Source organism: Condylura cristata, unplaced genomic scaffold (genome assembly GCF_000260355.1).
Source record: "Condylura cristata isolate star-nosed mole 26May11 unplaced genomic scaffold, ConCri1.0 scaffold00029, whole genome shotgun sequence".
Taxonomy (NCBI): domain Eukaryota; kingdom Metazoa; phylum Chordata; class Mammalia; order Eulipotyphla; family Talpidae; genus Condylura; species Condylura cristata.
Window position 1 is genome coordinate 11,633,741 of NW_004567130.1, and position 11,924 is coordinate 11,645,664.

General features: G+C 58.6%; 1 protein-coding gene across 1 annotated transcript; it reads left to right on the forward strand.

Moving 5' to 3' along the window:
- The first annotated feature begins 2,974 nt into the window (after positions 1-2,974).
- Positions 2,975-11,924, forward strand: SELPLG (selectin P ligand). Its single transcript, XM_004690685.2, has 2 exons — positions 2,975-3,070; positions 9,918-11,924. The coding sequence occupies exon 2, from the start codon at positions 9,923-9,925 to the stop codon at positions 11,036-11,038; it is 1,116 nt and encodes a 371-aa protein (XP_004690742.1). The 5' UTR covers positions 2,975-3,070; positions 9,918-9,922; the 3' UTR covers positions 11,039-11,924.

Here is an 11,924-nt window from a genome sequence, read left to right on the forward strand (position 1 = left end):
TTTTTTTTAAGATTTATTTATGCATACAGAACTGGGGTACAGGCCAGAGGTGCAGGGGCAGTGAGAGGCTTCACCAGAGACAGTGGGGAGCAGAACAGAGGCTGACTGACAAACAGCAGGCAGGTCAGGAGAGGTCTCTGCCGCGCCACGTGGGTCACCTAGGGGCGGGGATCGAACTCATGCTGAAGTGGCTTTAGCTTCTCAGTGCTGTGTTTTAACCCACTGCGCCACCAGGGAGGGTCCCCCATTTGGAATTTAACAAGCGGCAGCTCCTGATCCCATGGCCTGGCAGGGACAGGTCCCCCTCTAGGGTGACCAAGCCCTCTCTGTGTGCCCAGGTTACCCCGCTTTAGCCCAGAAGTCCTGCCTCCCGGGAGCCCCTGAGTCCCAGGCGGAGGGCTGCTCACCCTCCCGAGAACGGAGCCGCCTCCCTCTCAAGAGGGCACACTCTCAACTTGTCTCCCCACTGCAAAGCTGGTTGCCCCCTCTCCATTAGGTGGGCCCTGAGCGACCCCCAGAACTGGCCGTCAGCATCCTCCCCAATTCTTGGGGAACCTTCCATCTTGGAAAACTTCCTGTTTTACAGAGAACCCAGGTCTGGATGAGGGAGACACCCCAGGGTCCCCCAGACCCTGCGTTCAGGCCAGCACTTTCCTTTTTCCTCTGCATCTTGGGGTCCTCTCAGCTTGAGACCAGCTGGTCAGGTGTGGGGGGGTCAGGTGCGGGGTGTTGTTCAGGATGAGCTGGGAGGCGGTAGAGGGGGAGGCCCCTGGCAGTCCCCAGCAGAAAGAATGTCCCACCCCCATGCTGTGCTGAGATTCAGGCTTCAAGACCCCTCTGGACTGCCTTCTGGGCCGGAGCCTCCAGCTCCCTCCTGGGAATGTTCAGGCCTCTCAGCCCCTGCCTCTCAGGCCTGGCTATTCCCAAAGCTGCTGGGGAAGCATACGAAACCCCCCAAAGTCTCCTGTCCCCTCGTGGGGCTTCGGTTTCCCTTCCTGTACAGACGGGGTGAGCCGCGAGGACACCCACTGGGTCTCCGGTTGTCATTTTAATATGGTCTGGGGGTGGGGTGCACCCCACCCATCTGCTCTGATCCCCCGACCCCAAACCCTACGAGCCTTCCTTCACCTCCCTGAGTGTCCTGTCCTGGGGCCTCCCAGCCCCGCCCCTGCCCACTCCCTGCCCGGCTCCCTCAGTGTCACTTCTCGAAAGCTTCAGCCTCACCCGGCTCACCCAGGGGACCTTGCCGCAGGGTGTTGTAACGGTCTGTATCTGTGTTTACTGGCTGGCTGCCAGCAGATGAAGGCTTCAGCGGGGGCAGAGCGCCTGCCTGGGCTGCCAGTGTGGGCTAAACGGACACATGGGAAGAAAGAGAAGCCCGGCCTTGCCCAGACGGAGCCCGTGTGGAAGCACGGCCCTCGGCACCCGACCCGTGCGCTGGGTATTAATCACACACCAGCGGGGACTTGGGTGCGATACGAGCCCAGGTGCCACGCAGACAGCAGAGGCATTCCTGGAGACGTGCAGATAACCTCCGGGCATGGCCAGAAGGGTCACGTGAGGATTGGCAGTCGGCTGACAATGATGGTTGCAATGGAACGTTCCAGAGTGTAGTGTTTATGAATCTTTATGTAAAAATGGTGGAATGTGTGTGTGGTGAAGTGGATAAGGAGTGTATAGAGTAACGGATAAGTTAGAAGTAGGGTATACAAACCCTCGCAATCCGCTTGAAGCTCGCTTTGTTGTGCCAACGGTGCCCGCTGAGTGGCCCGGGAGCACCCCTGGCGGTGTGTGCCCCTGGTCAGCACCACCCTGGCATGTGCCTCCCGTCAGCACCCGCTGCATGACCTTGGCAAATTCGGCTTTGTTCTGACCGCCCTCGGCACGGCGAGACCTCTGTGGGAGAACGTGGGCAGGACCTGAGACGAGCCTGCAGGAGACCCTCATCCTCGGAGAGGAACCCCGAGGCTTCGGAGAACCACCCGCACCCCAGCGTCGGAGGCCGATCCCGGTAGCCTGCTTCATCGGAGAGGACAAGTCACCGTGAGCGATCGCCAGGGGTTAGCGATAGAGTAGCTGCTGATTGCTTGCAAGTTCTATTATGTTACCTCCCTTATTAAGTTATTAATTAACTTATTGAACTAAAAAATAAATGTGTGGGGCTCTCCCTGGTGGCACAATGGGTTAAAGCACCATATTATGAAGTTCTCCAAAGCCACTGAATGCGAGTTCAGTCCCCCGCCAGGGAGCTGACCCACATGGCGCAGCAGACCTCTCCTGTCTCCCCGCCGCTCCCCTCAGCAGTGTATTTCAGTACATCAGCCTGTTCTGCTCCCCACTCTGTCTCTGGTGAATCCTCTCACCCACCGTACCTCTGGCCTGTACCCCAGTTCTGTAAGCATAAATAAGTAAATCTTTAAAAAAAAAACATGTGAAGTGACAGCATCTAACGTTGACAAGTTGACAAGTTGGAATTAATTCGGGGAAACTACTCTGAAAATCTCCACTGGTGACCACTGGCCACCTGGCTCCCTACAGAGGCCCCCGACTGCACTGACCGCCTGCCTGAGCGCCTAGAGGTGTAGCAAACCCGGTATCTGGGCAAGCCAAGGTCTGTGTGCATTCCTTCCTCAAGCAAGAAGCGTGTGGTCACCCCTTCTTTCCAGGGCAAGGTTCCCCTCACCCCCACCCCCCTCATGGGTGGAGTTCTGCGGTGGCCTGCCTTAGCCGGGCCCTCCTCAGTCCCCCTCTCCTCAAAGTTTCCACATGGTTCTTGGTGTTTTCAAGGTTACGGAATCCAAGGGTGACATCAGGCTCAGCGGGTCCCTGCCTTCCACCAACTCCGATTCTCTTACTGTCACCAACACTGTCACAAACAAGGGGGTGGGGGCCGTCACGTGGCTGAGCAACCACATTCTCGCTTCCTTTTTCCACCGGGCTGTTGGGGGTTGGCAGGGTCCGGGACCACAGCAGTACCACAGCAGTGCCTGCCACAGCTCTGGCTGAGTCCTTGTCACTACGGCAGAGGCAGGAGCCCAGGAGGCAGCTGTCCCATGCTCTGCTGAGCACAGTAAGTGCCGGGCTTACAAAACCACAGGGAGTGGCTGGGGCCCAGGGACAGGAGGGCTGACAGTGAGCCGAGGCCCAGCCAGGCCCTGGTGCTTTCTGGGAGGCAGCCCCGGGGGAAGCCCAGAGGGCCCCGGGCTGGGGACCAGGGTCACGCTGGGGTGCCTGGCCTTTCTCCATGTGTCTTCCGCATCCTCCTCTCTCCACTTGCAGCCCCATCGTTCTCCCCATGGGGTTTTCCAGCAGCTTCTGGTTTGGGGCATCCTGAATTAAAGTTCCGAGCCCTTCCCTAAAAATGATCCTAGGTGGGAAGTTGAGGCAACGGGATTTGCCCAGGAACAGAACTGGTGTTGGGGCTGGGGGGGTCAGGAAAGGAGGGGGCCACGGGGGCTGTGGGGCCATGAGACATCACTTCCAAACCTATGTTTGTGTTTTTATAAAATTGAGAAAAATGACACTTGTCTGTAGCAGAGTAAAATATTAGAATTAGAATACTACTGCCAGCAAGAGAGAAATTAGAGGTAATAAGAATCAAAATAATTAGAATGCTCTTAAATTTGTAATCAATTTGGGGTGTTTTAGGGATAGAAAGAAGGATGGGGGGGATGACGGCTGAGGCAGTGGCTCACGCCATCCACGCCCCCCGTGGACAGCCCCCTCACCCAGAGACAGCGATCGGGGCTCCGGTCGCCTGGCGCTCGCCTTCCTCTCTCCTGGACTCCTGTGGGTTCCACCTTTCTCCTCTCTGGCTTCCAGCTCCTGGGGTCAGGCCTCTCGCTGGGCGGAGGACTCGGGAGTCATACCCCAGCCCAGGGCCTAAGAGCTTCCTTGTGGGGTGCTCCGGGGGGTTGCACCCTCTGTTCAGTGCTTCCCTTATGAGGCCTGGCTGGCAGCCAGGGAGACAGAAACGTGATTTGTGTGCGCTGCCCAGGGGTATCCCCTGGAGACCTCAGCCAGGGTGGGCGAAGCCTTCAGAGGGGCTCACGCATCATCGCAGACTCCGGCCGGTGGGCAGTCCCCCTTGATCTAGCTGGGAGGGCCGAAGGCAGAGGGCAGAGGCAGCTGCCTAGGGTGGCGCTGGGCTGGGAGGTGGCCGAGCTGGGCGCACCCTGGGGGTCCCGTAGTGACCGCAGGCCCTTGGCAGAGCTTGAGCAGGAAGTTGGCAGTGGAGCCTGAGGCTGGAGGGAGGCAGGGCGTGGGCGCCTGTGAGGTGCGCTGGTCTGTCAGTCTGCGCGCCCATCCGTTTGTCTGCACAGGTCCTCAGAAACCATCAATTGTGATGCTGTGACCAGGTGCTGACCATCAATTGTGATGCTATGACGAGGTGCTGATTTTGCTGAATGTTTGTGCAAAGCCCTCCCCTCCAGGCAGCAAATTCAGAACTGACAGGAGAATGCTGACTTGGGGGGAGGGGGGGTCCGCAAAAACCCTTATGTGCAGTATTGACATTTCAAGGGGTCAGGTGGTGTCTAGGGAAAAAAATAGCTGAAGAGAACCCAGATTTGTGTGTGGGGGGGCGGGTATGAAAGGAGGTGATGACAGGCAGAATGATGATGTCCAAGGCCTGGGACAGCAGGGCCCGTGCTGTCAGGTGCCGGCCTGGAGCAGGGTGTGGTGCTGGGGACCCGGTGGGCCCCCTTACAGCTCCGGGGCAGCTGAGCCAGCGTGATGGCCACAGTGCTCGTGTGGCCTTGGGAGTGTCCTGGCACCCACTGAGGCCTCCCCACCTGCTGAGCCCCCCGGGAACTAGCAGGAGCAGCAAGACACTGTGGCTCCCGGCCTCTTGGGGTGTCTGGGCCAGTGGGACGGAGTTAACCAGAGGGAGTGGCCCGCAGAGGTGGAGAAGCCTCAGGCTCTGGCTCTAGGGACTGAGCGAGGTATTGCTCATCCTGTTGGGGGCCCACGACAATGGGCTCTGAAGTGAGACCACCCCAGTTCACATTCCTGCTCCCCCTCTCACTGGCTGTGTGACCCTAGGTTCCAAGTAGGCCTCAGTTTCCCTGCTTTCATGTCAGGTTAGTAGGAGCAGGCTGTGGGGCCAGTGACCCGTGGTAGCCTGGCCCGTCCGCTGTGCCCAATGCCTGTGATCACACACCAGCGAGGCCTGGATGGCCTGTGCACCCAGGGCGCACAGGGCCCCCTGCCCCGGCCCTCTCTGATTGTCAAGGCCAGAGGAGCGTTGAGCTCTCCAGGGCTGGGATTTGTGAAACAGGCCATAAACGCAGAGTATCGGTGAGACACGGCCATAAACGCAGGCGATCAACGACCCCAGCGGCCTTTATGGAGCACGTGCTGGGCACCATCTTAAACACTCAACCCGGACCACTTCGCTCCAGCCACTCCCACCCCATGAGATGCGGGTGCTCCCTCGTCCTTGGGCTCCTGACGAGGAACCCGGGGCCCAGTGGGGGGAGTTCAGTTACCCGAGGTCACACAGTGACAGAGCTGGGCCGGGGCTGCTTTGTTGTTGGATTCGATCCTGGGTCGGGCCCCGCACGCCCTGGATGCCGGGTTTAGATGTGCAGGGGTGCGGGGGTACCCCGGCCTCGGTCTACTTGCTGACTTGGAAGCTTCCTTGGTGCCTGCTCCGCGGTACTATTTCTGACAGCGAGGACAGGGGAGCAGCCTGACCACGCATCAGAGGCCAGGTGGGGGAGACGTGGGCTCGCTCGCCTACCGGACGCTGCTTGGCCAGGAGGGATGATGAAATGTTGGCATTCTGAGCGAAAGGGAGGGAGCTGGAGGGAATGGTGCATAGTAAAACAAATCAGAGTGGCAAAGGCCAGTCCTGGACATTCACGTAGCAGACCACAGCACTCCACAGTACATACACTGGAATGCTCGTGAGCATTGGTGGGTGAGATGAGGGTTCTGGGGCTAAGAGGGGCCAGCAGGGGGCAAGGGACGGGGAGCCCAGGGCCGGCTCAGGGACAAGTCTCACATTCTGCACACTGCGGCTACAGAGACGTCTCTGAGAAAGGGAGAGTCTGAGGTTGCGGGACCCTCAACCCTCGGGCGCCCACATTCCGAGTGGGGAAGCCTCAGACTTCTCAGGAGCAGCCCCAGCGGCCACGCCCGGCTTCGAGCTGCTGCAGGTCTTCTACTAGCCCGCCAGGGTGGGGCTCGGAGAGAAGCAAATGGTTTGAGGGAGGAAGACAGGAAACGGGCAACGGCTCCCTGACCTACTTGGTTAGGCAAGCAGTGACAAATAGGATGTGGCCACTGCCCTCCAGGGCCTGCCTGGCCCCTGCGCCCAGGGCTGTTCTCTGCACCCAGGAGAGCAGAGGCAAAGGGCGGGGCCTGCAGGAAGTGTCGTCACCAGCTGCCTGCTTTGCTGATCTCACCCAGGCTGGAGCAGGGGGCTCTGGAGCTGAGGTAAATGAGGCCCCCCAGGGGGACAATGAATTGGCTGTCCTCCTGGGGTCTTTGGAAGACCACGTTTTTTGTTATATGACATTTATTTGAGCAACATTCAGGCCTGATGATCTTACTGGCCACACAGCAAGGCCTGATGATCTTACTGGCCACACAGCACCTGCTCTGCCTCTCCTGTGTGGCCTCAGAAGCCAGCGCCTCGGAGCCAGCGCCCTTCCTGTCGGGCCGGTGGCCTGGTGCACTGGTGCGAGGCTGCTATGCCCCCTCGGGATGGCAGGCCTCAGGCCCCATGCCCTGGCTATGGGGACCCAGTGTTTGCAGCACAGACACAGGGACCATCCAGGAGGAGCTGGTCACCCTAGCCAGACCCAGGCCGGGAGTACTGGGCTTCCCCAGTGTACCCCATCTTTTTTCAACAGACAGGGAGATCCTGGCTCCCCGACAGGTTCCCCAGCTTCCCTCACTGTACAAGGGGGAAGTGGGGAGGTCACTATCTCTGTTCCCTCTCTCAATCTGAGCTCTCCCTTTCCTCTGCTCTTCTGTCACCACCTCCCGAGAGAACCCCCAAACACGTCGCCCGCTGCAGGATGTCAACACAGGGGCAGTTCCTGCAGCATCTGATTCAGTCCTCCTGGGTGTTCTGTGATGAGGAAGCCGAGCTTGGGAAGGTGAAGGGGTCTGCTCTGGGTCCCCTGGGTGGGTGGGGGGTCTCTCCTCCAGCCCAGGCCGCCTGTGTATACAGGGGAGCGTGGGCGTTGACCAGCACACTTCAGGGAGCACAGCAAGACCCTGTGCTCCAAGCCAGTGGGGATGGAGGCTTAGAAAGTAGGCACAGTTGGGAAGTGTCCGAACAACGTGGTGACTCATGCCTCTGGGCGCTCCAGGCAGTCTCCTGCGGGAGAGACCACAGCAGCCTGGAACAGAGCCCCCTTAGGGAGGAGACCCCGGTGCCCTCCATATCCCCTGCCCAGCTTCCGGGCCGCAGAGCACAGCAGCGGGACTCTCAGTTTCCCCCTCCTGCCAAGGAACAGGCAGGCCAGGCCTGTAGTTCCTGCTGCCTCTCTCTCTGCATTCAGGAAGTGCTCAGGGCTCTGCCTTCCAGGAACTGAGAACCATCCGAGCAGGTGTGAGCCTTGTCGTCATTATGAAATGAGTTTCCGAGCTAGAGGCTTCTTTATAAAGTCCCCTCCCACCCCAATCACTCAGGAAAGCATGGCTGAGGGCCAAGCCTGGGCCCTCCACTCCTCCCGCGGGGAACTATATGTCTGAAAGCAGCGTGCTGACATAAGGCAGGTTGGCAGGCAGAGCGGCTGTGCGTGTGTGAGTGACACATTTACCTACCGTGACCCTGGAACTTTCAAGCCCATCATCTCATTACATTCTCCCAACTGCCCTATGGGATCGGCATTGTTATCCCATTTTGTAGATGAGAAAACTTAGGCTCGGAAGGCCATGAATGATATGTGTCAGGGTCAGACAGCTTGTATGGGACAGAATTGCGACTTGAACATCCTTTTGACTGACCCTATAATCTCTGCTTTTGGTCCTGTACTCGTCATGGCACCTGGTGCCTATGGGCTGGCCTTCCTGGACACTCAAGTTCTCCTTAGTCTTACCCTGGCCTCCCTCTGCCATCTGGGTCCCCAATCACGGCCATACCTACATAAAGTTAAACTCCCTTGCCAGACTTTGCTCCTTCTGTCCCCTCAGTTACGCCAAGTCTCCCCCCTCCCCCAAGCCCTCTTGGATCTTCACTGGTTCACATCTGAGCTCTGTCACTCACCAGCTGTGTGTCTTTGGGCAAGTAACTTCACCTCTCTGAGCCTCACGCCTTCTCAGTAAAATGAGGGTCATTGTGACGGCCAACGGTGCCTGGAGCAAATAGCATCCTGTTTGGTGTAAGAGAAGAGATGATTAAACTGTCATTTGAGAAAACAACTCTAAATTCTAACTCTAACTGACATGGGAAGCAGGTGAGATCAGGTTTGCGCACCATGGGGCCGGTAATTTGGTCACTCAAGAATGATGAGTCATTGCTCTGTGCTCCGGTCACATGAAGTAAGGACAGGGTTGGGGACTGTTGAGGAGACACCATGCTAGGTGCACCTGCCAAAGGGCGTGTCCCGGGGCCCCCAGAGCCCCAGGAAGAAAATAGGAGAACTCGCGCACTCACACTGCCAAGAAGGAAGGGGCAGTGAGGGCTCGGGAGGGGTCCACTGCCCTTCCTGGTTGCCTGGTCAGGAGGCTGAAGGCCACAGTGACCCTCCCCATTCAGTCACAAGGTGACAGTCAGCGCCCGGGGAGCAGGGCTGTTCTGACCAAGTTTTCCCTGGACCTTGATAGTGCAGCTAATGGCTCTGGGCCCTCGAGGACTCATGTGATGAGTTTGCTGCAAAACCAAAAGTGGCTGCCCTCTGCTGGAGACGGTGATGGCGGCAAAGGCCTGAGTGCCTTGCGGGCATCACCTCTTCTCATCCTCACCGTGGTCTGCAGGGTGGGCACTGACATCCTCTCTGTGTGAGAAGGACACAGCAAAGGAGCTGGCCCCCGCTGAGAAGGATGAGACTGAGGGCCAGGCCAGGCTGTGTGGGGTGGGAGCCAGGTTAATTGCCAAAGGAACAGAGGGCCCTGGAGAGAGAGGTCAGGGCTAGCCTCTGGGAAGCTCCAACTCCAGCCTGGAAGGTCATCCCATGTGGCCCCCCTCGTTTATAGACCCCGTCCATGGACCATGTATGTGACAGATCCGCCTACGGGCTGGTGCAGGTGCTCTGGACTCACGCTACATTCCATTCTGAATGTGTGCAGAGAAGCTGAGAGGCTGACATCTAGTTAATATAACTAGAAGCTCAAAGGTCTTCTTACTAAACCCCAATGTCTTCTTCTGCTTACATATCAAACATTTTGCTAGAAAGGCAAATGAAATTTCTTCTTTTCATTTATTAAAAAGATTTAAGTTTCTTGGACTCTAGAGAGGGAGTTGGAAGTCTCCCAAGGTGGATTTATTTTATTTTATTTTTTAAAGATTTATTTATGTGTGCATACAGAACTGGGGTACAGTCCAGAGGCTCAGGGGCGGCGAGAGTCTTCACCAGAGACAGAGTGGGGAGCAGAATAGGCAGATCGACGAAGTACACTGCTGAGGGGAGCAGCGGGTGGGTCAGGAGAGGTCTGCCGCGCCATGTGGTCACCTCCGGGGCAGGTGGGAATTGAACTCATGCAGAAGTGGCTTTAGCTTCTTAGTGCTGTGCTTTAACCTGCTGCGCCACCAGGGAGGGCCCCAAGGTGGATTTATTAATGCCAACAAATGATGATGATGGCTGTTCCCTGAGTGTCTGCCCTGTGCCAGGCGGGCCTTGAGCCAAGTGCCTGCCCCAGACTGGACACGCTGACTAGGGTAGTCCAGGTTGCAGTGGACAGCATGCGGGAGACCCTGGGGGAAGAGGTCCTCATGTCCCTCTGTCCATATGTCCCTCCAGGTGCCATGATCCCTCAACTTCTCCTGCTGCTGACCCTGCTGGGCCCTGGCAGCAGCCTTCAGCTGTTGAAGGCCAGAGAGGACAGGTCCCCGGAAGCGCCAGGACTTCTGCTCATCCGGGGCAGGAGACAGTTGCCTCTTTCGACTGAGGACTCAGAAGAAGACTATGACAGTGTCACGGGAGGCACGAACATACCTGAAGATCTTGAAAATAGCTCCATGACTGCGGTCCCCGCCCACAGTGTCCTGGCAGTGATGGGAACGTCAGCACAGAGAGGTTCTATAGGGCCTGGGACTCCCGATCCAGCCACTTTGGAGGTGGCCACAGGGGATTCTGCTGGCACGTCAATTATGAGGAATGAGAGTGGGGCAGCGACTACCCAAGGGGTGGCTGTCACGCCAGGCTCCCTGACCGAGGACCTGACCACAGCCATCCCTCCCCGGATGGAGACTCCCTCCCTAGCGCCAACCACTGTGGAGGCCCTGTCTTGGGGACCAGCCACCACAGAGGCCCTGAGCACACTCCCCATAGCCACAAAGGCCTCGTCCACGGAATCCACAAGCACAGAGGCCCTGTCCACAGCAGAATTGGCCCTGCCCACAGGGTCAGTCGCCATAGAGACCCTGTCCACAGAGCCGGCTGCCACAGCAGCCCCGGCCACGGAGACCCACCCCACAGAACTTGCCTCCCCAAGGAGCCCAAGCACTGTGACAGACAGCAAGTCATCTGACAGCTTCCTCAAGTGGACAAACAGGTGGAATCTCCTCCTGGAGACCACAGCTACCCCCAACACTGCCCCCACGAGGGCCCAGGACTACATCCCCGTGAAGCAGTGCCTGCTGGCCATCCTCATCCTGGCCCTGGTAGCCACCATCTTCCTCGTGTGCACCGTGGTGCTGGCCGTCCGCCTCTCCCGCAAGAGCCACATGTACCCTGTGCGCAGCTACTCCCCCACCGAGATGGTCTGCATCTCATCGCTGCTGCCTGACGGGGGCGAGGCGCCTGCAGCCACCACCACAGCCAACGGGGGCTTGCCCAGAGCCAAGAGCCAGGACAAGCAGGCGGAGCCCGGCGAGGACCGCGAGGGGGACGACCTCACCCTGCACAGCTTCCTCCCTTAGCTGCACCCCCACTGCACAGCCCTAAGCCAGTCCCCCCCACCTGCTCGCACCCTCCAAGGCCACCCGGGCCCCAGCCCGCAGGCCCCTGGGCATCCCCCTGGGGATGGGGGTCTTTGGGGCAGGGTGCTGGCCACCCCTCATGGGTCTGAGTAGACCCTCAGGCAGGCCTGGAGAACAGAAGCCCGTGCTCTCTCCTGTGTCCTCTCCACACCCGGTCTCCTGGCTGACTTGGGCTTCTTCTAACGCTGGGCTTCCTCAAAGCTTCCCTCTGCAGTCCTCCTTGCTCCAGGAAGGACTCAGAGCCTCCACGCTCCTTCCAGTTTCTTCTGGTGGCCACGGGCACACAGGCAGGAGCGGGGTGGCCAGCACTGCCGGACCCCGAAAGCCAAGCCCTTTCTGGAACCCCCCACACTAGCCAAGTAGTTGACTTCAGTGCTGTCTCGAAGTGGGGGGGCCTCTCGGTACATCCTTGAGCACCCAAAGCAAGTTTAGGACTCTTAGGGGGAAATTTATCAGGATGTCTCCATGACAGAATCAGATTCCTTCCCCTTTAGGAGACTAAAACCCCTTCTAAGGTCGGTGTCCTCCTCCCAGATGCCCCTAGTCCTCTCAGTCCCCGAGAGGCCTGACCCCACTCACACCGCCCACCCCTCTCCCAGGGACACGCTCAGCCATGGCCTCCAGCGCGCACACAGGAGGATTTACAGCTGTCACGAGTTCGCCCCCAGCAAACTCTTTCTTAGAGGTCAGTGATGGTTCGGCAGGTCGCCAGCGCCCTGTGGCGGCTTGTGGGTTCTGTCCGCTACCTGTGAACCCAGTAACTGACAGGTGATCGTACACGAATGGTGTGGCTGAGTTCTAATAAAACTGTCCAGGTGACCCTTGG